The sequence below is a fragment of the Leptinotarsa decemlineata genome, unplaced genomic scaffold (assembly GCF_025532065.1).
Source record: "Leptinotarsa decemlineata unplaced genomic scaffold, Ldec_3_MD MMD2_tig00003335_RagTag_RagTag, whole genome shotgun sequence".
Taxonomy (NCBI): domain Eukaryota; kingdom Metazoa; phylum Arthropoda; class Insecta; order Coleoptera; family Chrysomelidae; genus Leptinotarsa; species Leptinotarsa decemlineata.
In genome coordinates, this window is record NW_027412587.1 from 1,103,786 (window position 1) to 1,129,630 (window position 25,845).

Here is a 25,845-nt window from a genome sequence, read left to right on the forward strand (position 1 = left end):
TGTTTATTAGTTTTAACATTTGTTATAAACAAATATTGACCAACGTTATATTTTTTTCTGAAGCAGAAAAAAATCAAAGAGACATCTTATATAAAAAAGTGCAATAATTTTTTTTAAATTGAGTATTATAATAAATTTCGGAACTTTTTTATCGGAAATTTCCTTCTCTTTAACGACCTCTTTTCAAAATTGCTTGAATATCAATATGTTTTGAGTTATTAACGAAAAACTAAATAACATTTTTTTCAATCTTATTTTTTTAATAACAATTGCAATTTTTCACCTGCACCAAAATCCTTCAAAAACTGTTTTCTAGAGGTGATTCCAAATCGAATGAGCTATCGCTAATATTTTTAGGACCTTTTTCTCTATTTTTCATGTTTTTGAACTTGTTGATTAGACTAGTTTAATTGTTGTTTCTGATGGAGCGAAGTCCTTATATCACTTTTCAAGCCTTTGCCTCTCTTGAATGGTAGTTTTTCCCATCAAGAAGCAGTGTGAAATTGAAACACGAAAGCGTTTTTGATCCATTGTTTCGAAAATAATAAGAGTACTGTCACTCTTAGCACAATAACTCACAAACTTATGAGTAGACTATCAATAAATTTCAACAGTTTTTTTTGAAGGTTAGTACTAACTGAAAAAGCGGTGAATGCAATAAGACTAGCGCCATCTATGTGTTAGGCCCAAAACTTTTAAGCCCAGGTAGTATCAATTCCTGTAATTGAAAGTAAAAGTATTACTTCATATAAAACGTGATGAAAATACTTTTGGATATTTACTGCAAATTCAATTTTCTTTTAAGTCAAGATAAATAAATTTTTTGATATTTAAGACTGTTCAACCATGATGAAAAATTTTTTTGTCATGCTTATTTATTGAATAAATGAATTCCTAGTTGCATTTACAAAAGCAAGTAACAAATTTCTAACTGTTCTTTGGGTATATAACCTTCCAGAAAATAAACAAAGCTGAATCAACAAAGAATCTACTGAAGTGTAATAAAGGGCAAACCGAAAAGTTCACCCCGAGAAAAGTTACTGCATAAAATAAACTACTGAAAAGTCCAATTAGTCAGTAACTTGTCGTATTCATAAATTTTGCCTACAAATCAAAAAAATTTGTTGAAAAAAATGTAAAACTTATACTTAGCTTCCTTTAGTATTGGACGTTTCGGAAAACTATCATTTTCCGTTTCCAAAACTTAAATTCACTTCAAAACTTTCGCCTCAATTTGTGAAAAGCTTTAATTCTCTTGACATAACTATGTCAAAAAAATGAAATGTCCAGATGTCATATGCGATAGTCTACAAGAATACATACACTGGATGTTCTTTGAGAATTCAGTTAGGGTTCATATTTCGGTTCTCCAGATTGTGATAGGTTATATAACTAAAAAACAGTAAGAAGTATTGAATCCTCAACTAAAAATATTTTTCAAATAATATAATATTAATAAATATTAATAACAGTAATAGTTACAGGAATTCGATTCCACCTCACGCCAATCTTTACAAGAAATTACCAATAATAAATTCGAAGATATCACTTGGAGTCAAGCTACTCTCCCAGTTATCTCTGGTGGTTTAGGTATTCGATTAGCCTCATCTCTCTCACTGCCGGCATTTCTTTCCTCTTATAACAGTTCTCGTCATTTGATCAACTCCATTCTTTCCAAATCTTTGTCTGAAATTTCTGATGCGTATTACTTGAATGGTGAAAATAAATGGTTATCTCAAACAAAAAATACCCTTCCCGAAAATAAAATGTGTCAGAGAGCCTGGGATTATCCAATCTTCAATTTGGTTCATAATCAACTTCTTGAGTCAGCTGAACGTTTCGATATTCAAATGGCTAGACTCAAAGCTGTTATGGCTGAAAGCTCTTTCCGTGGCTCCTTTGGGTACCCTCTTAGATGATGCATCTTTTAGGTCTTCGGTTAGGTTCTTCAATTTGTGTTAGTCATAAATGCAGATGTGGATCCACTGTAGAAGAAAATGGTTACCATGGCCTAAGTTGTAAATTCAGTTCTGGCAGATTTTCAAGACATCATTCCATTAATGATCTTATAAAAAGAGCTCTAGCCACTGCAGAGGTTCCTTCAGTTCTTGAACCCCTTGGTGTTAGTCGAGGTGATGGTAAGCGTCCAGACGGGATGAGTCTAATTCCTTGGAAATTTGGAAAACCTCTGGTTTGGGATTTCACCTGCGTGGATACAGTTGCAGCTTCACACCTTGCCGCTACGTCTAATTCTACTGGTGCAGCTGCTATGCTTGCAGAAAAATCAAAATTTCGGAAATACTCCACTTTGCTAGATTCTTACTGTTTCTTTCCTGTTGCTATTGAAACCTTTGGTGTTTTTGGATCTCATGCTTATGAATTGTAGAAAGAAATTGGTAGAAGAATGATGAATTCCACCAATGATAACCGATCCTATTCATTTTTTAATCAAAGAATCAGAATCGCCATTCAAAGGGGTAATGCCACATCGATATTGGGTACTCTTCCGTCTACTCAATCCACAACCGTCTACTGAACCCACAAATCAAATCAAAATTTTCTATGAACAAAGCAAAATGGAGTCAGCAGATTGATCATTGCCCAATCAGAAGATGCAGAGGACAATAAACAAGTTCTGGAATTACCTTTCTTTCACAAATTCGAAAAAACCACCATGAGCATTTCTGAATCAATTTCAAGAAATTTGACTTCAAATTCCTCATTCCGTTTGTCCAATAATGGAAAGAATCATTACATCCGTGATTACTGGAATGAAAACAGCGGTGGCGAACGTATCACCAACACCTACCACACAATTGAATCAGTGAGACATTCCTCAGTCAAAACCCTTGGGCTTAATGGGTTGAAAAATATTGGCAACACCTGTTTCATGAACAGTGCAATCCAATATTTGTCAAATACGAGATGGTTACTGGAATATTTGGAAAAGAATGAGTACATGAAAGATATCAACACTAATATTTCTAATACGGAGGGTGCTTTAATCAAAACTTTCGCAGAAGTTATCAAGGAATTGTGGTCAGAAGATTCATCTGATAGAGCTGTGATCACAGTCTCCTTAAAAAGTCAGATTCAGAGTTTTGCCCCTCGATTCATGGGTCATGCGCATCAAAACGCCCACGAGTTCCTTAGTTATCTTTTAGAAGGCTTACATGATGACGTTAATAGAATTATTGAGAAACCTGAACCGACCTTAACGGAGATTAAAGAAAAATTGAGCGACAGCGAAAAAGCGCACAAGAGTCATGGCTGATTTATTTGAGTACATAAAACTCTAAGATTGTAAATAATTTCGTTGGCCAATTAAAGTCCACGATGAAGTGCACACATTGTGGAGACTCATCTGTAACCTTCGATCCTTCCTGGGATTTGTCACTCCCCATACCATAAAGAACTGGCCAATTGAATTTATCACAGTGGTTGGATTTCTTCACAAGAGAGGAAACTTTGGATGGACATGAAAAACCGACGTGTTCAAGTTGCAAAGAAAGAAGAAAATGCACAAAGTCTCTATCGATCCATAAGTTTCCCCGTATCTTAGTCATTCTTTTTAAAAGATTTTCTCAAACAGAAAGATTTAGAGACAAGTTAAATGTTGCCATCGAATTTCCTCTAGATGGATTAGACATGAACAATTATGCAGCAGAAAATGTGACTCCTTGTCGTTATAATCTATAAGCACTTTCGAATCACACTGGATATATCTACAGCGGACATTATACAGCATTCTGCAGACATCCTTATACTGGCACGTGGCACGAATACAATGATTCACACGTGTCACCAATTTCACCAAAATCGCTTGTGAGTGGAGATGCATACATCCTCTTTTATGAAAAGGAGGAAACAAGTTCGCACCTTTGAGCGTTTTGAAATGTTATTTTTTGTACTGTTGTTTTTAATGTTATAATGAATTAGTTTTTCTCAATTTCAAACGGATTAATGGGAAATAAGTTGTTTATAATTAAAAAAAAAATATTTACAGGTAACATGTGTTGCCCTAAATATTCTTCAGACACGGTAAATAAAATGTAGTGAGGATTTGCTAGCATTTCACAAAAATAACTGTCAGACTTATATGTTATTATGGGGACCTATATTTTTGGTCATTCAATATTGAGCAAGTGTCACCGGATTCACCACTTTTTGTACATTTATGTTATATGACCAGTGATACATTCAATTAAAATGTATGTTGCCTACTAAGTTTTGTCTCAATTAGAATTCGTGCATGTTGGATCCAGCTGCAAAATGTTGAAAATTAATGGTGAATGTTGGGTTATAGGTTACATCTGAAAAAATTTTAACTTTAATATGCAATTCAGTTTCTTTGACATCAAAACTTGAATTACACTTTGAATTGCAATACAAAAATAGTTTCTGTTATTCAGTGTTTAACATTTAAAAGTATACTGCTGAAAAAGTGTGGATGATCTAACGTTGAAATTTCATACCTTATTCGACATTAATTCAACTAATAACTTCCCACTTTTGGCAGCTGATTAACAAAAAAACCCATTTGAACCCTTTCAGTGGATAATTGTATACTTTGAAACTGTTATAAATATACAAAACTAAAATAAATTCATAATTTTTAGAAATACAATTCAATATATGTGATCATTGACTTTTTTGAATACCTTGAACTGCTGTGTTTTTGATCACTAAAAATTAATAATGAAAAAATTGATTTAGTAAAACACTGATATATCTAAAATAAATGATTTGGCTAATTTTACAGTTGGTTTTTCATAATCTATCCTAAACATGATTCACTGACTTATGAGTCTATAAACTAGGTTTAGTATTTCAAAGCATATATTGAATTGAAATTGTACCTAATAGCATGTGCAAGCCTGCTATATTTACAATCTCACAAGTGTACCTAAACAGACCATTTCTTGAAATATTTATTCTACTATTTATGTTCACAGATATTCAGAATATATCTCATCTAGTTCTGGAAATGGTCATTATCTCTACTGATTTATGTTAGTTGCCCTGTCTGTTTTTTAAGAAAAATGAAAATTTCTAGTAAAATTTCCACTTGTAAACTCTATATTTAGATCTAATCTTGACATTTTTGTCGAGTTTTGGGAATATGGTATATAGAAATGTAGCTGAAGAGGGTCCTCCGAAACCAGCAAAATTTTGAAAATGGTCCATGATGAAAAAAAGTTTGGGAGCGTCTGGTCTAAAGAATAATGGGCATTTAAAATCGGAAGCTTTTTTACGGACTTTCTGAATTTTATATGATCTCAATTGGCAAATAGTTAAACATTTTTTTCCATTATATATTTTATTTTATTTTATTTTCCATACAGACTTAACAGCCCAATTACATGGAAATTATCACAAATTAATTGTGTGAGCTTTCTTCTATACATATACACTGAAAGATTCATTTTCAAACTTATTCTCTACGATCACAGTTATATTTCTAATGAATAATTATTAACATCATATCTGAAACCTGAGAAGGAATTACTGAAATCTAAATTTTTTAAAATATTAATTCCATTTGCTTTATGAAGCATGGTAGAGAGAGGACTCAGCGCAGTTATTTTTATTTGCCTTGGGTATTTTAAAAAGGATTGGACTTCTTGTAGGATGCTGAGGAACATTAAAATCTATGGGTTCGAGTATGTTTATATCTGTAATATTGTTGTTTATCACCTTGTATAAAAAAATTATTTGTGTTACATCCCGTCTAATATAAAGAGATGATATTTTGAAATGCTGCTTCAAATCAATTATCTGACTTTTGTGTAATCCGACCAACAATGTTTTCCTTTATAATATGAAAGACCTTTCAATTTTTGATGACATTGGAATGAATAAACTTATATTGAGCTCATTTCTCGTATTTCGTTGAGGTGCACTGAGAATTTTCCTCCTATATTTTTATTGCATCAGACATACCATTTTCAAGATAAGTATGGAAGGCAAGTCCCAGATTTTATGTCTTGTGAATGTCTTTTTTTGTAGTTCAAACACCCTATCAAACATGTACTGGCAGCACTTTCCCCAAAAACAGATACCGTGTCTCAGATGGGAATCAATGAGAACAAAGTTCACATTTTTTACCACAATAAGGCCCAGTTTATTTGCTAATACTGCAAAGCATTCCGATGAAGTGTTTTACATAGGTTATTTATGTGACCTTCAAAATGTGACCCAAAAATTTTGCTGACATTTTGTTTACTGATATAATTGCTTGAGTTCACAGGTAAATATACAGTGTGCAGCACTTGAGGGTGATGATGTTAGTTTTTGAGATATTAAATGATAGGAAATTAGTATCACACCAGTATCACATGCAGTTTCCTTTCATTCTATAATTCAATATTCTCTTTATTCGCACTTTAACTTTTATAGGGTGAGATAGACAAATAAAGAAATCGTTATGTGCTTTTATCATTTTCTGTCAATCATTCATATTCTGGAACTGTAAGCTGTTCCAGCACAACATATAATCTGTGTTTGCATTCGAAATTTTTTTGAAGTAGACCCGTTTAGAATTCGTAGGGTTCGAATCATTGATATAATTCATCATGTTTATGGAATTCCAGAGGTATCAAATACTGAAACCAATTATTCTGAATTACTTCTGTGGCCAACATTCCAACAACTTCTGTGTGCCAACATTCCGAAGGACACCCTGAATTTCATAATTATTAAATTCTGAAACTACTTTGGTTAATACAGTTTTCACCAAAATTCAAATTATTAACCTAATTCATCGTTGGTAATATTAATTTCAGATATCTGAGGTCGCCAGAAAATCATGTGAATGGAGATGATCAACAGGAAGAAGAAACATCAGGAGCTACTTCTGGAGAAGAAATTTGGGGAACACCGACTAGTGGTGGGGAAATGGACGATAACCTCAACTCTCCGAGTTACGAAGGAAAACAATCGGTAAGCATGATTGTGACATAATAATAGCGTTTTCTGTCTGGCACAATATCAAATGGAAAAAAAGATTTGGCTTTCTGCTTTTTTATTTTTATACAGAAACAAATGAGGGAATCTTCTGAAGAAAGGCAAAAAAACAATTAATTTGAAAATAAATTCAACTACTTTTATATGAACATCGAATTCAATGTTATATGAATATTGAATTATAGTCCAATGTTTATATGAAGGAGTTTGTTTCGAAAGGCTTTTTCTTCCAGTTTGTGTCTGAAATAGATAAACAAGTGTAAAGAGTGCGATAAATTCAATGTGACTTATTGAGAACCTTTATACAAATTAGGTATTGGTAACAACAACAATAATAATAACATTCTATAAAATATATACATCGATTAGGAATAAAACAGAAAGACGTGAATAAATTAATGATAGAGGAACATGTCTATGTGTGGAAAGGAAAAATATTGTACAGTTAGGAAAGATAACATGGTAATGCCAAAACATTTATGAATACTGACTTGGATGAGTTACAATTTTAAGATAAGAGTACAGTTGTTCAGCTAAGGGGTTATATAAATTATAAAAAATAAAAAACATATTTAGAAATGTCAAACGAGATGATAAGAAGAAATACAGGATGTTTCAAATTCGATTCTCACCATTGGGATCTCGGAAACTATGAGTTATACGAAGATGGTTAAATGGGGACAAAGTTGCGCATTTACCTGACTAACAATATGCCGTTGAGAAAGTTCTGAAATTTCGAGTATATCCGGAGATATCCAGAAGAAACAGAAATTTCGGAAAAAGGTTTTTATTTTTTTCTGGCCTTATCTTTCGAAGGATTCGAAAATAAATTACAGTTCCACGTTCCAGTTCGATTTTATCTGTTTCGAATAGAACCAGATTTTAACTTTTCAATGGTGTATCATAAGTTATCATTCTTCTTCGAAGAATTGGAGACATTAAAAAAAATTCTTATCATAATAGGCTTTGACTTTGATGTTTCTAAATTTAACTGTCAATTTGTTACACTCAATGACATTTTGTTATTGTACAAGTCATTGAATGGCTTTCACGAAAAATGGCTTTCACGAATGAAGAGAAAATAGATATGATACAAATTTATTACAAATACGATAGAAACAGTGTTAGAATATCGGAAATGTATTCAGACTTGTATCCCGAAAGACGACATCCACATCGAACTATGTTCAAGTTATTGGATCGAAATCTCACCGAGTTTGCTTCGTTTGAAAAGCCAATGAAAAAATACGGAGACAGAATCAACAATCAAAATATGATAAATGAGGTGTGTATGAGGTAAATTGAACATTGTGTCCTTTTCAATGAAAATAGAACTTTGAACAAATAACAATTATAACCTAAAATGTGAAGACAAAAGTAACTCACAACAAAAGCTCAAAATGCTGGCCTTGTTCATGATAACATAACCGTGACCTTCTGCGAATATTATTCACTACACGATTAATTTCCCTCCTCCTCAATCTTCCGAACTCTCTAACAATGCTGTGCTAAAGTTCCTCAATATTTTGATATTCCCTCTGACTATAAACTCTATTTTTCATTGTACCCCATAAGAATGTATCCATAACACTTGAGTCTGGAGACCTTGCTCTCCACCTCACCGGCCCATTATTCCCTATACATGTATTACAAAACCTTTTAGTCAGGTAATTAGATACTCGTCTGGTAGTGTGCGGTTGAGCATCATCATGTTGAAACCAGATGTTGATATAGTTAGCCAAAGGTAGATCATCCAAATGGTCTTCGTAAATCGACATTAAAAACTGGTAATAGGTTTTTCCTATCACTTATCAGAATTCTGTCAAATAAATGAGAACCCAAAATTCTATTTTCGTAAATTCCTGCCCACACGTTAATACTAAATCGCACTTGCGGTAGAATTTCTCGGAATCGCCTGGGGTTGTTTGTGCTCCAAATGCGTGTTCGTTATTTCGGTTGAATATCGCACAATTCGTAAAAGTGCTTTCATCTGTCCAAATTACATTTCCCAGGAAATCAGGTCTTCTTATTAGCCAATTACAAATTTCTAATCGCCTTTCGGGATCACCCGGATGCAATTTTTGATATATGTGTACTTTGTAACAATTTAAACCGCTTTTTTTTAGATGTCCCCAAACACTTGTATGACAAATATTCATTTCGGAGGAAATTTGACGTATAGATTTCCCCGGATTCATGTTAATATTCAAATTATTAATTTTTATTGAAAAGGACACAATGTCTAACTTACCTCATACATATCTCATTTATAAACATTTCTTCAGTTTCCTGGTCCATTCTGTCTCCATATTTTTTCCTCGGCTTTTCAAATGAATCAAACTCGGTGAGATTTTGATTCAATAACTTAAACATAGTTCGATGTCGTGGTCGTCTTTCGGGATACAAGTTTATATATATTTCCAATTTCGTAACACTTTTTCTATCGTATTTGTAATAAATTTGTATCATATCTCTTTTTTTTTTCATTCGTGAAAGCCATTTTTCGCGAAAAATTCAATGACTTGTACAATAACAAAATGTAATTGAGTGTAACACATTGAAAGTCAAATTTAGTAACATCAATATCTCCAATTTTTCGAAAAAGAATTATAACTTATGATACATTATTCAAAATAGAAAGAATCCAATGTAGCGCCCATGGTGACCAGAAGACGAAACGTCGGTAGAAATGCTGAAAACATTATGTACCAGGGAAAAAGTGTCAATGTGGAAGTGCGATTTACTTTCAAATCCTTTGAAAAATAAAGCCAGAAAAAAATAAAAACCATTTTCCGAAATATCTGTTTTTTTCGGATATCTCCGGATATACTTGGAATTATAGAACTTTCTCAACGGCATATTGTTAGTCAGGTAAATGCGCAACTTTGCCCTAATTAAACCATCTCTTATATCTCATAGTTTCCTATATCCCAATGGTGAGGATTGCGTGGACTTTGGATAGTTCGTAACAATATATTTCCGCAGTTCACTTTTTTTTGTATATTCCTCTCAGCTCACTCAGAAAGGTTGAATATTTCGTGTTTACTTCGGTGTGGTCATCAAGGAACTGAAAGTTAAGTTTCAAGTGAAACTCACAAAACAGTGCTTGGACCGGCAATGAAAGAACTCTTTCATTTGGAGAACTGCGCTCGAATTGAATACACTTTCTGAGAACGTTTTTCTGAATAGATTTAATCTCCAGCGATTCAAATCCAATGTGAATGTTGACTTACGAACAGACATCGCTCTTAGATCGCTTTCAGGCGCCCTCTATGAAACAATCGAGTAATATTATGTTCAGATGAATTTATGTAACAAGCTATAATTATGTTCGATAGTTCAAAGACAGAACAGAAGCTAGAATATAAAATGCCTAAAAAATGTTGCAGAGGATTTTCTTCACCTCCCATTACTGACGCTAAAAACAAAATTTACTTCAATGAAATATCGAAGATACATTGCATCATTATTGTTATTGTTACATTTCGAGCTATAATGAGATTGATATCCTTATCAATGATTGAATATACAGCGTGACTCACGGTCGATGGTAGGTTAGACGTTTCTGGAAAACGCAAAGCATGATTTTTCTGAAAATTTCACCTCTCACATTTTCTTACCTGTTCTATCGATCTAAAATATTTTCAGCATTGCGGCGTTGCCACTTCCATCAAAAAGTCCTAGCTACTTTATTTTTTTGAATGTAACACCCCATATATTAATACATTTTTGGAATCGCTCTGGTGTTTTGATACTTTTTTGTCAATAATGTCCTATACCTATCTCTACCTGTTTTCGAGATAAAAAATAAATTGTGCTAAATATGATCCAAAACATAGCCTTAATTGAAATTGAGTCAATAAGTACTCTCAATTCATGAAAAGTTGATATTTTGATGATAGTTTGGACAAACCCGAAATATTCAAATAACACCAAGAAATCGACTCCATATCATACAGGGCGTGCTAAAATTACTATTATTTCCATTGTGCATAAAAGTAGTCAAAAGTTGATATATTCAAATGAAACCCCCTGTATATTACTCGGTAAATTGAAAGATGGTGAAAAATGTTTCAAAATGATATATCATGTCCCAATACCTAAATCGTCAAGTTTTCTCAATAAAGTCGCTGCTTCTAGAAACATTATTTTTTTTAGTATTTGGATTTAGGTAGCAGTGGAATTATCAAGCTTATAGCAGTTCGGTTACTTTTTGATAAATGGTAATTGACGGTGCTTCAAAAAATCGCCAAAAATGAATGCAAATATTGATTATTCAAACGAAGTTCTTATGAAATTATTTATTATACACGGACAGTGTGAGCAAATCATTGCCAGAACTTGTAGAAATTGAGAGGAAGTTTGTAAGGTTACAAAATAATTTCCTTAACTATGGCGGCTCAAAGTTTCCAGGGAACAACTGTACCAAAAATCAGTCATTTCTAGGTAAAAAGTAAGATTTTGTGGGCTAAAACATGTGAAAGTACAGACAATAACAGAATAGGATGATTCAAAATAACGAAATTGTAAACAAAATATCACATTTTCACAATAAATGCTGAAAAGCTGGCATAAGCTTGATATTTCCACGCCTACCTAGAAATCAAATTCTTTAAAAATTATATTTTGGAAAACTGTTATTGAAAATCTCTTTGATAGAAACACATCAATCAGAACACCTACCAAAAAATCATTTAGAAAAGTTCACACATGCAGTTCGTGCTATTGGTAATATTAAATCCCTGTGTAGTTACTGACGATGACGAAGCAGTATTCAGTCCAACTGTAGAAAGTCCTTCATGACTAACCAATAATCCTCCTTGAAATAACGTGAGTTGGCGTATGTAGTTGTAACATATGTCTTGTAATCCAAAGATCGTGTGTTCAAATTCCATGGACCCTATAATTTTTTTTATTATCAGCAGTAAAGTTATACAAAAAAATTTGTATGATACATTTGTTAAAAGTGATTTTATTTTGGTCGTGAGTTTGCTCCACTTGCTGACGCTCGTTTTGCAATAATCCCCACTCACAAAATAAAATGCCACTTTCAGTACTTGTAGGTAAAACGTGAATAACTATTTTTCCACAAAAACGGCTTTTTTAAGAAAACTTGACAATTTAGGTATAGAGACATGTATATCATCTTGAAGCATTTTTCACCATCTTTTAATTTATCGAGTAATATACAGGGGGTTTCATTTGAAAAAAATTACTTTCGACTACTTTTATGCACAATGGAAATAATAGTAATTTTAGCACGCCCTGTATGATATGGAGTCGATTTCTTGGTGTTATTTGAATATTTGAATAGTCCAAACTATCATCAAAATATCAACTTTTCATGAAATGAGAGTACTGATGTACTCAATTTCAATTAAGGCTATGTTTTGGACCATATTTAGCACAATTTATTTTTTATCTCGAAAACAGATAGAGATAGGTATAGGACATTATCAACAAAAAAGTATTAAAATACTAGAGCGATTCCAAAAATATATTAATATACGGGATATTCCATTTAAAAAATATAATTGCTAGGACTTTTTCTTAGAAGTGGCAACGCCGCAATTCTGAAAATATTTCAGATCGATAGAACAGATAAGGAAATATGAGAGGTGAAATTTTCAGAAAAATCATGCTTTGCGTTTTCCAGAAACGTCTAACCTACCATCGACCGTGATTCACGCTGTATATTTGGAACACAGTAACACTAAATCAAAATTATTTATTTCTAGCCTAATGATGGATCCATATCTTCTGACTACGGTGATGATACAGAAATAATGATGGATGAACTCCTGATGACTCCACCCATCAGCGGCGCCATAATGAGAGGTTTACTACCCAGAAGAACTTTGGAACCACTCATTGAAGAGGAATGTTCAGAGTCTTCTTCGACATCTTCCATCGACTCAACTACGGATCCATCTGTTTCTCCTGAACAGGTAGGTAAGAATAACTTTCAACAGTCTACAAGTACGCCCGTGCGAAAAAACAGCATTGTTGTTTGTGCACCAAACAGCTCTTTATATGTTAAATTTTCTATTTTCACATATTTTGGCAGATTCAATATTATTATGTACTCGTAAGAGTGTTATCTATGTGTTTCAGGTGGTAATCTACCAAAACAAATCCATATATCAAACGAAGATTTGAAACTTTATATAAAACAGATGAACTTCAAATTGGTGTGTCTATCAAAAAATTTCGATTGATTCTCTTACGATTTTTTATATTACTAATACAAATGTTGAAGACAAGGTACTCGAAGGAGTCCTGAAAAACTCATCCCTCTCATATTGTTCCTACTGATACTCATCATTTGAAGACGGAAGTCATTTTGAGGCTGATTCCACATCAGTTTTTGGATTGTGTCTTAGTTTCTATTCTTTGTTACTCAAACATCAACATTTTTCAGAAATTAATTTTCTTTGACACTAGTTCAACTTTTCTTATGCCTGATTTGATTACAATCAATCCTGATGTTGAACATCATCTGAACGTCCGCCATAAACGTTATCTGCACGTCTGTCATGGACCTCCGTTGGATTATAATGCTCCATATTAGGACTACCGTTTCAGTTCAGTTGACGTTCAATGGACGTTCATGGGATGTAAAAGGTTATATTTGAAATATAATTTGGATTTTTACCGTGGAATTCATTTCGATGTTCGTTCGGGACATAAATAGGGTACAATATAAATGATAATAATGATAATAATAATAATAATATTATTATTCACCATAAAAATACAAATGGAATGGACAAAAATAAAATAAAACAGTATACAGGAACAATTAACAAAAACAAAGAAGAAACTTCCAGTATATGGTGAATAGGCGGAGTATCAGCCAAGGCTGTTTTCAACTCATCAATATTGATGAAATTTTTCTAAAATGGGACATATTCTGAACTTCTTAGATAAATACTTTGTTAGCATCCCATGCCTATCCAGTGTTCTGACATTAATTTGAGAATTTTTAAGAAACATCCACAGTAAGTAAACATTCAAATCATACAGAATGGAGAAAATGAGCAATTAATAGTAAAAAATGAAATATATTTCTCATAGTATTAAACATACGAATCATGCATGATTCGGAAAATGATCAAAATAACAGTATAAAATAGAATATTTTTCATAAATTCATAAAATAATCATTTTACTTCTTTTTTTCTTCTGCAGGAAGTCTTCCTTTGGCTCTTCTTAATTTTTTTTATTGCATCTTGAACATCCTTGTTTGATAATTTTTTTGTTTTTTCATTCAATTGTGATGAACCTGAAATAAAATTTCTCATGAAGGAATTTTTCAAATGAATTATTTTTCATCAATAGTATAAAATTAAGTTTAGTTTAAGATTGCATACTACTATGTATATCCATCAGCTGCCCTTCTATAAGCAACTCTTAAAATGACTTGTGTTAGCTGGAATCAGGGGTCTAAGGTTGTCAATGCCAGAACCACAGTACTCTCCATTATCGCTGAGCGATTTATCAACTCATCAGTAGATTCACTGTGATCAGTTTCTATTAGAATTGGAGAATTATGATGCAAATCATTTACAGATACCTACAGCTAATTCTGATAGTAGAAAACATTCTCAGAAACAGTACCATCATTATGATTTATCATCACTTGGTTGTTGAAAGAACCACTACCTGTTGCCCTTCTGCCATCAGATATCTCAGGAGAATTAGATCGTTATTTATCATGAGATTCCGATATATTCTGAGGTTTCCTTAGCAATTCAAATTTGGTGACTAGTTGTTGCCCGCGGCTTCGCCCGCGTAGAATTTGGTTTGTCACATTATGTTTCATGGCCATGACCATTTTAAACAAATATTCACAATACTTTTTCATTAACCCAAAACTTCAGGTTGTGAACTTCAAATCTGACGAAATTGATTACATTCTTTAAACCCCTATTTTCCCCCTGGGGGATGAAAATTCCTGATTCACTTTCATTGTGCTTATTTCCAACTTCAAATCTGACGAAATTCAATATATTCTTTAAACCCCTATTTTTCCCCCTTGGGGGGGTGGACATTCCTGATTCACTTTCATGATGCTTATTTACGCAATACAAAGAACCTACCTGCATATTTCAAGATTTTAGGTTCAGTGGCTTCAGCTCTACGTTAATATAAGAGTGTCAGTCACTAGTTTATATTTTTACTTCAAAAACACAGTTACTAAAAAAATATGCCAACTGCACTAAGTAATGAATAGCTTCGAGAATCAAATTATGTTACCTATAAAGAAATTTCGCAAAACTAACACAACCGTCGTCTTACAGTAGACGCGATGCGCAATGGCTTTCTGCGTTGCGCCAAGTTAATCTTATCGTGATAACTTTTACACGAATCGTCCAAATTATAGTGTAAAAGACAAAGTTAGAGTTGAAACACTTTCCTTCATTTTGTTTGTCTTCCAAACAATCGTAATAGAATCAGATATCATTCATAGGATTTCTAACAATACCAAATATTCAGTATGTACGAATAAACTTTTTTCGTGTATTTTAATTTCAAGTTTCAATTAATAACTTCCAAATAAATCCTCGTCTTCCATTGTGGGCAGGGCAACGAAACTGGAAATGCTGCTGACACATGTTCGGTTGCTGTCGGAAGCCCCATGGAGCAAACAGATCCCAACGAGATCAACGAAAGGGAGGATCACAAATTGCCTACTCCACCACCAGCTGTTATTTTGACTCCGACGGAAGTAGCGCCGAAAATCCACCGATCAGAAAGCTATCGCCATATTATCGAGGCTGCAGAAAACGAAGGAAACGAAGAACAAAACACATTTTTCTTCAGTCGATTCAGGCCAACAGCCAAGTATGTAAATATTGAGAGGGTGCCAAGGTTTAAAAGTATCAAAATGTAAGTGAGTATGAATTTTTTTTCATTCAAATTGGGAATATGATAATTCCGAAAAATATAGTTAGAACATATTAGAAATGAAGATATATCGGGTCTTTCGTTAGGCGCTTTCTATCTTTCCAATTCTCCATGACTCTGACGTATAAATCCGAATTTTATCAATGGTACAGGTTATGTTGGCTTCGAAGACCACTGTGGTTTGTGACTTATTCGCATACACCTGCGACTCAAAAAAATCTAACAGGCTCAAATTGCACGATCTTGATGGCGAGTTTACATCACCTCCACGTGAGATGACCATGTCCTCAAATCGCTCGTGTCGTTGGTGACCAGATCATCCAATTCAAGCCGAAAGAAGTTGGAAATCAGCCCCCTATAGTGCTCGCCGTTGACAGTGATGGCCTGACCAATGTCGTTTTCAAAGAAATATGGACCGATGACGCCGCCAGCCCAAAATCCATACCCAAACAGTGGCTTTTTCTGGATGAATTGAACGTTCTTGTATCTCAAGTGAATTGTTATCTTCCCAAATTCGACATATTTTTTTGTTAACGTACCTATTCCTCCAGAAATGAGCCTCGTAGCTGAAGATGAATTCTCAATGCAAATTAAGGCCAGTTGCCAACTGCTCCAGAACTCATTAAACGAAAACACGTCGTCGTTTATGGTCCTTCACCATTAGTTCCTGGGTCAGCTGTATTTTATATGGATGCAGGTCCAAGTCACGATGCAAAATTCGCCAAGTTGTGGTCTGCGAGCTAGTTCTTGTGAGCGATGCGAAATCGACTGCCATGGATTCTCTTGCACACTCTCACAGGTAGCGGCAGTGTTTCAGCAGATCTTGCGTTTTGTTGACGTATGGGTGTTGGTTGATCGTTTACTGAACCAGTGGACTTTCTCTCTGTAGGACGATTATAGCAAAAGTGAAATGGGCATAGCGCGCGATACGTTGCCCGAACACAAAGACAATTGATAAAACAGTTTTATTATTTGCACTTGTTGTTAAATGCTATATGTGTCCATGGTGATTTGACAAAGTAGACTGAATAAATGTTAACTCATTTGACAGATGTAGCTTCAACAAGATGGCTGTTATCAATTGTCAAAGTTCGGAAGTCCCCGTTGGAAGACCCTTCAAGTATTAACTATTAGTAAAAGATATTCAATAATTCTTGAATAAACTAAGTAGGCTACAACTGGTTATAAGTATATAATATTTTGCAAAGAAATAATGCAATGAAGTAGAATTATACTGTATGCGAATCAATAAGTTCAATCTTTCAGAAAAAAGTTGCAGTTGCAGAATTGGTCATCATAAGGGTTTTGAACTTTCAACATTTCGGAAATTCACTGTCTGTACTTAGTATCTCTACATTAATCTGAACACAGGGATACTTCTCTGTTGAGTTGAACAAAGTTTGAAGTGTTATTATTATGTAAAAAGTAAGTGGAATCAATACTTCCCTATGAATCAACAGAATACAATTCTGAATTATGTCTATTAATGAAAGGTACTATCATTCTAATTTTTTTTTTCACCTTCAGTATATTCATTTTTTCATTCAACAGAAATATATTTCAATGACAACACTCCTTATTTCGAAATATATTTTGAAAACGAATGGAAAAGATAAGATGGCTTTGTTGTGAACTTGGCTGATACACCGGTAATGTTTTATTTGGGGCTTATGGCATGAATGTCCCATAGTTGGGTTTCAAAAAATTTTTTGAAAAAAATGCTATTACTTAGGCGGTGAGTTCAAATTACCGGAGATAAATATTTTCTTTCATTGATGTTCTCATATAGTGAATAACGTTGACAGTATTTCCAATTTTGACAAGCGTTTCGACAACTATTTTTAATTTCGAGTTTCCACACTGCAATATTTCCAAAATTCTATCGGCTGAGATCGGATAAAAAGTAGCGACTGGAAGAGGAATCATAGAGCATAAAACGGGGAAAATAGTCATCCCGGTATCGAAGAAGAGGCAATTAAACACAGATTTCATGCGATTTTTCAACATTGAAATTTTGTAGTATTCCTAATAGTCGATCATTTTCTGATTTTAATCAATTTAAATCAAGTTTTGGGAATTTTTGTGACCAATATTTTCCAGAATCGCCCCGAAGGCTCTGAAAGTACAATTCGTTGCAAATTGAATGATTTTTTAACAGCGGCTAACAATAAATAACTTCTTAATAAAAATTATTTATAATTAGTTGTAAACAAATATATTATGAAAAAAATATCCCTCGATTATCCATCGTCCCGTATACCTCTTTTCCTTTGTTACCTCCTCTCTAACCCAAAATAGGCGAATACGGAATGTTAATTTATATAACTAGACTGTTACGTAAAACGATGAAAAAAAATGCTCTGCATGTATTCAAAGAATTATAAGACGGAAGCATTTCGGTGTGAAGTTATTCCTAGCAAATCCTAGATATAAATATTCATAGACGGTTATTTCATTCACTTTATTTTTTATTCATAATAGGAAAGTAGTAATTTGAGTGATCTAGTTCAGTTTGGGATATTCCACTCATCTTATTGAAAATATGTGTTACACAATTTTTTCATTTCTTATTCATTCAAACTGATTCTGCTACTAAAATATTTAGAATTTGCCAGAAACAATAATTCAAATTTGCTAAAAAATACTTTTTGTTAAATCAATCCTTATTTTCATAATGATCTTTCAATATTAATGAATCTCAATGAAGAGATTACCAAACGAAATATTCTTAGACCAGGGTCGGTAATTTTTGAAACCAAATCAAAATAAAAGTAAGATGAAACTCATCAGAAAAGGAGGAAAATATGATAAAAATGAAAGGAAAAATAAATTACGGGCGATTTGAGTTTGGGAAATGGGCGAAGGCTGAGTTCTTGAGGGTAAATAATGTTTTATCTCGTCAGATGGCAAAATTGTAGGTAATAGAAAGATCTACAACTTTTGTTTTTATAATTTTTTCACATAACCTCAAAATGAATGTGAAAAATTTAAATAACCAAGTTTTTGGTGTTTTATTTTTCTTTCTCAAAACATTTTATTTTCAAAATTTGGTGAAAACTTACCTTTTTTTGTTCCAATTTATGTGATTTGAAAAATTTATTTTTTCACCTTATTTTGACTTAATATCAAAAAAGCTCCCTAATTTTTAATTGAGAATTCTCGAGTCAAAATATCAGCTTTATTCAAAAAAACTCGAATTCGAATTTTTTTTCAAATCATTATGTACAATTTCATCAAAAAAATGTGATTGCTGCAATTTCATTCAGTTAAAAAGTTTATTTATTTAATTTTAATTACAATCATATCATAGAAAATCTCATAAAATATAAATATACGTGTAAATTGAATTCATATACATCATTCTGATTACGTTATTAATTTTATTATATTTAAAAACTTCAATCTTGTTATTTATAAATACCTTATCTTGAATTTCACTCACTTATCCATTAGTTTTTGTCGCTTTGATGGCATTTCTTCATCGTTAGATTCAACAAACCTTTTCAATTCTAATTGATCTTCGAAATATTCAAGACCATCATTTTCTTCATCTCAAATATTATTTTTAGTCTGCAATGGTTCTTCATCCACAATTTCATCTGAATCATTAACTTTCTCGTAGGGTTTTTCTTCCATATTGGTGCAATTTTCAGAACCATGAAAATTAAAGCATAAATTTTTGCATTTCAAACCATGATTTTGACAGCCACATTTTAAACTGTTACATCCAGTTTCATAGCTGCAGCAGATAGTTTTAAGCAATACTTCCGGAATTAATTCCATTTCTGTAAATTTGGGCATAATGTCCCAATGAGTTGTTGTCAGTTCGTTACCCAACCAAGTTTGAAGCTGTTAATATACCCTGTAACATCCTTTACATTTCCAGAACCTAGCTTGAGAGAATAAATGTCCATGATTATTTGAATTTAATTGATTTGAAAGGACCAAAAGATCAGTATCTTGACCCACAACAATGACAGTTTTATTAGTATACTAGTTGTTGCCCGCGGCTTCGCCCGTGTAAAATTTAGTAGTTGTAGTACTAATTAGTACTATGTTGCTATGTTGTTGTTTGATCGCAACAAACATAATCAGAATCAACGAACTTAGGCGTGCGCAGCGTTATAGATCAGTGCTTTCAAAAAAAATTTCTACAGCGCCATCTAGTGGTGAGTTACAGAAAAATTGATAGCCTCAAAACATTCTCTATGAAAAATTACTTATACATGTCGAGTTTCATCACGATCGGTTGAGCGATGTAGAAGTTTATCACTTACCAACCAACCAACCAACAAACATCCATTTTTATATATTAGATCTGGCAATTTCTATCGAGGTCTCAATTATGTCAACATCAGCATCTTCTTCTACTCATCAACAGGAAAACCCTTGTAACTGTATTCTTCTCATTAAAGTTTTTATTATTTTGTCCTTGTTTTTCTCGTTAGATGAAATTTTTTCTTGCAAAAATGGTATTTTTGTATGGTTTTGATAATTAAAGTCTGGAATATTGCCCGAGGTTTTTCTACGAATACGTTCTCCTCTTTTAGTTGCATTGCTGCTGGTACTAGTGTTACAGAAACTGATTTTTAATTTCGTGGTATCCATCAAAGACAATATAGCTGCTTGCTACGTAATGTTTTTTCACATAGCGCAATTGCAATTTTTTCGTTCATCAATGTAACATGAGAACTCACGTTTTTTAAGCAATTGAAGTGTAAAATTTATTAAATAGCTCAAATTTGTACATGATTAAAAAAAATCGAATTCGAATTTTTTTTCTATTTGTAGCATTTTCTGAGATCATTCACAATAGCAATTATTTTTGAACACCGTCAGAAAGTAGAGATTCCAACGAACAAAAAGCACACCGACTTTTTGAAAAATTTTGATATTTTGACGCTAGAATTTTCGATTGAAAATTAGGGTGCTTTTTTATATTGAGTCAAAATAAGGTGAAAACACAAAAATTTCAGATCAAATAAATTACAGTGTATTCGGGACATAAAAAGGTAGGTTTTCACCAAATTTTATAATTTTTTTTAAGATAAAAATAAAAAACCAAAAACTTGGTTATTTGAATTTCTTACATACATGTTGAGGTTATGCGAAAAAATTCTGAGCACAAAAGTTGTAGTTTTTTTCATTACCTACAAGTTTGCTCATTTCAAATTGGAAAAAAATCATCGGTAATATGCTTAGAGTTTTATATTCATATTCAAATCTCCTGCAGATTAATAGATCTTCCACATATATTTTATGAATTATTCAAAAAAGTGTTTTTTGAATAAGTTATGGATTTTCATCAAGTATCGGGTGACTTCATCAAATATCTTCAATGATTGTCAACATAAAGATTTCGTTACGAGAAATTCAGTTCGTTCGCTTCAGCTCAGCTGTGTATCATTTCATCGGAAATGGCAGAAAATGCTACAAATAATGTGAACTATTTGTTTTGTTGCAGTTTTGAGTTTTTCAATGTTCGTAAACCAGAAAGAAGGATATACGAAACTTTTCCAGAAGATAGACATTTAATTAAGGTATTCAATAAGGAAACTGAAATGGACGACGTCGCTCCTGTATATTCGCAAAAACCAGTGTCACCTATGAGGCTGAAGGTTATTATTATTTCAGTTAATACTACTGTTACGTATATTGAATACAAAAATTAGGCTTAAAGTACGTGAAACTTTGTATTCATACTTTATTTATGTTTTAAATTAACGTTGAAGTCAATTGTTACAATTACTTCTCCAGATGACGTTTCTATTCATCTGTTATGTACAACATATTCGCTGCTAGCTAGAACATTTTCTTTATTCCTTCTACAGTTAGAACGAGACAGATAAATACAAGGACGAAGAGAACTGTAATTGTCCCCTTCACAATACTACTTCTTGATAAGTGCTTCACCCAGTGCATTATTATGTTCAACTTCATTACTTTTAAACAGTAATAATAAATGGGAAAAAGACCCCGCAACATTTCTTACGTAAAATTGCGTTTGGTCAAATTTTATTCTGATTAAAAGTTTCCATGTGTGGTTTTCTAGGTACGGAGTGTTGAAGTTGAGATATGCACACTACTTTTTATAATACTTGAAAACTAGATGACAAAATATTAATTGAATTTCAATTATTTTGATCTATTTCAAGTGATTATCATGATAAGGAAGGATATTCTCTGAACAATTATATGCTATGCAGGGTAAAAAATTTGTCAAGTTTGTTACTCACGCTAATATACACAAATAACATTTTTTCTCATCGATCTCGAGACTGAAGGTGGTTAGTCACAAGTGAAATACTGAATGCAATTTTGTTCATATTTTTTTTAAATATAAAGTCTATGCAATTATTAGATATTTCTGTATCAACGTACTGTTGTATCTGAAGCCTTGGCAAGCCTAAGACCCAGGTTTTGAGTTTATTTTTGAATGAATTGTTACTTCTGATATTTTTTATATGATGTGGGACGAGATTATATAATCGAGGAGTTAGGTTTGAGTTAGACCTTTGAAAGATGTTTTTCCTTGAGTTCGGAACATATGAATTATTTTTTGTCGAGTTTTATATTGGTGTTCTGGTGTTCTATTTTCCTTAATTCATGTCTATTAATATTTTTGAATTGAAGGGGTTATATTTTTTGGAGTGATTAATTTTTGAGAAAAAAAAAAGGGATGAGGGAATCTTCCGAAGAAAGGAAGGAAGTAATCAATTTGAAAATGAGTAGCTCTATACATGTATGCGTAGATCATGCGAAGAAGTAACTTTCAGATACAAACTGAAAGAAATTCCTGCTGAAACAGCTACTTTCATATAAACATTGAATTACAGGAAACAAATACTTTCGAAACAAATACTCGAAACAAATACTTCTATATGAATTATACAGAAGATACTTTTCTCTACTCAGTTTATATTTCAAACATTCGTTGTGCAATAAAAATCAGATATCATTCACATGAGTTCTACTTTGGATGAATGGTAATAAATTGCACTTACATAGAACACTGTCACCCTCACTGGTATACACCGATGTTTCGCCTTAAGACACTTGCCCCAAGGCTCTTTAGTACCAAATTGGATAACATTCATTCATGAACTACGATTTTTTTTGTAAAAAGATGGAGTAGTAGAAAGCCAAAAACTTTCTTTCCCAAAAATTAATATGTTATCTTATTATATTTTTGAGAAAGTAGAGTTGTCTGATGTCTAGAATTGATGTTTCTTTATATAATGAGTCGTGAGTCGGTCGAGTAAGTTATCGAACAATAAGCAATTATTTCAACAACATTTCTTGCAAACTTGAAGTTACTTCAGATTAGTCATAATTATACAAATCGCACATCTTCGTAAATATTCAATTTCTAATTATTCTTGTTTTGTTTTAGAGGACCATTCTTTATGTGTAGACCATCTTCATGAGAATAATATGAGACCTCACCGAACTATACAAGTTGTATATTATGACAGTTTTTTTATACCAACAATGTAGTATCTGGTCAATTATTCTACGTTTTCATTAATTTTGTTTTGTTTCTGATAATTTGAATTTTTCAAGAAATTTTGCACTTTTAGTAGTGGAACACTCTGTATCTGTATCAAAACTCAATGAAAAGTATATGCATATAGTTATCATAATATTTTATTAAAAAAAATATTGGTATTCGAGGGATTATTAATAGATGGATTGAAAATTATTTATTTATCAGAAAACAGTTTGTGTGTAGGAAAAAATGTCAGTCCATTGAAAACTATCATTTGTGGTGTTCCACAAGGGTCTATTTTGGGTTCAGTTTTATTTTTTATTTACATAAATATTCTGTTTCAAAATTATTGTTGATAGGAAATAATAATTTATACGCGGATGACACAACATTATTTTATTTTTCTAGTGATACCAAAGAAGTTTACAATAACATGAATAGTGACATTATATTGATAACCTCTTGGTTAAATTATCATAAATCAAGTTTGAACTATGAATAGTCTTCTTCAATATTGATGACTAAGAACAAAATCACAAACAAAGAGAATTAGGCTTTTAACCATAAAATAATTGAATATTGTGAAAACACAAAATTTTTAGGACTATACATTGATGAAAGTCTCTGTTAGAATACTCATATTGAAATGTTATAAAAAAAAATCTGGACAATTTTAGGAATATTATTCAGAGTGAGAAATTTTATTCAATCAAAATGTCTCAAATGTATGTATTTCTGTTTGGTATATTCAAATCTACAGTATTCAATTTCACTTTGGAGAACAACTAATTTATCAATAATAAATCCTCTCAAGAGATTGCAGAATGAAATAATAAAAGGTATATTCAAATTACCATATCTTGAACCTACGTCAAATTTATATATACCATGTGATCTTTCAGATATTCAGTCCAGTTTTCAATTGAAAATTTGTTGTTTCATTCATTCTGTTAGAAAAAATCACAAACATTCGAATTTGGATTTCAATCAAATAAATACCATCTATAATTATAACAAGACAAGCAAACAACTGCTAGTTGAATCATATCGCTCAAAATTTGGGAATATATAATAATATTCCAGAGAAACTAAAAATTAATCAAAAAACAAAATTCAAATCGGAATTGAAACAGTTTCTGCTTTCTTCCTCTAATTAAAATTCTGATCTCCATATTAAATTTTTTGTTTTTAATTACTATTATAATTTAATAATGTATATATGTGTATGTGTGTGTATGTATATTTGTATGTATATGTGTAGTGTTTGTATTTATGTATTTATGTATTTATGTGCTGTACATTTAAGTGATATGTTGATATTGAAATAATTTATTTAATCATTATTTTAAATTTTATCCCTGTTATAAACATTCTTGTTTTGGGATTAATAAATATTATTATTATATATATAATGTTCAGATATGATTCAAGATTCTTTGAATCATATTAGAAAGTTCTAATCCCGTTGTCAACTTCAACACCCCGTATCTCAAAAACTAGTCGTATGATTGAGTTGGACACATGAACACTTTGACTGCAATTCGAAATAACTTGGGAAATATAATGATTTCGAATTTGATAATTTGATATTAAAATATGTTATGAAAAGTAGTTGGCTCGACTTCAACACCCTGTATCTCAAAAACCAGTATACCATTGAGTTGGGAAGATGGACATTGAATACAATTCGAAATAATTTCGGAAATTCAATCAATAAAAAAATGTGGTGACCTTTGGAAAACAATTTTTTGTAATTAAATTTTACCTATTCGATAGTTTAATTCTGTTCAGTTTTTACATTACTGAATATACCAAATATTTTTTAGGATAAACAACTAGATAGAAGATTCTGGAGGCAGCTAAGTAGAAGAAGAGGAAGTAAAGGGAATCTACCGGCCTAAACTGAATCTTACCCCAATTCGATTGTAAAGCGTTATTGATGAAAAATTGTTTGTTGTTGAGGGCTCAATCGACGTGATTAAAGTGCTTCGTAATAAATTGTACAGTATCGTTGAAAATATACTTAATTGCATGGTATATTTATCCAAGATTCTGAATCGAGTGAATATGAAGGAGTTGTGAAATGTTACCAACATCATCAAATAATGTCAGAATATATCATGAAAATTCCATTTGACAAGCAAGTACATTTTCATCCCGAATTAATTATGAAAAATAATCTCACTGTAACTGAAATTACAGAAGAATAATAAAAATAATAACTAATAAATGATTAATCATATCCTAAAGGCGATAAAAAATAAATAAGAACATAAACTGAACATCAATTGGATGTTATTTCGACCTTTCTAGTCATCCTGTATGTGGATGTAAGTCGGACCAGTGATGACATGAGTGATGACATGAGATAAGTCATAATTGTATTAGTGCAAGCATTCACATTCAAAATCTATTCAAATATTCACCTGAAGTTAACAGATTTTAAAAACAGATTCAAGTCATTTTCATAAGTGCTAATA

The 25,845-nt window shown here is 32.1% G+C and overlaps 1 protein-coding gene across 3 annotated transcripts in view; it reads left to right on the forward strand.

Moving 5' to 3' along the window:
- Positions 1-25,383, forward strand: part of PsGEF (Protostome-specific GEF) — a 199,928-nt gene extending 174,545 nt beyond the window's left edge. For all 3 annotated transcript variants that reach the window (XM_074177906.1, XM_074177905.1, XM_074177907.1), the window contains exons 20-24: positions 6,786-6,942; positions 12,705-12,914; positions 15,554-15,858; positions 21,341-21,494; positions 25,192-25,383. In XM_074177906.1, coding sequence (XP_074034007.1) covers positions 6,786-6,942; positions 12,705-12,914; positions 15,554-15,858; positions 21,341-21,494; positions 25,192-25,266 — 901 coding nt within the window. In that variant the 3' untranslated portion in view covers positions 25,267-25,383. The remainder of the gene's footprint in view (positions 1-6,785; positions 6,943-12,704; positions 12,915-15,553; positions 15,859-21,340; positions 21,495-25,191) is intronic.
- The last annotated feature ends 462 nt before the right edge of the window (positions 25,384-25,845 follow it).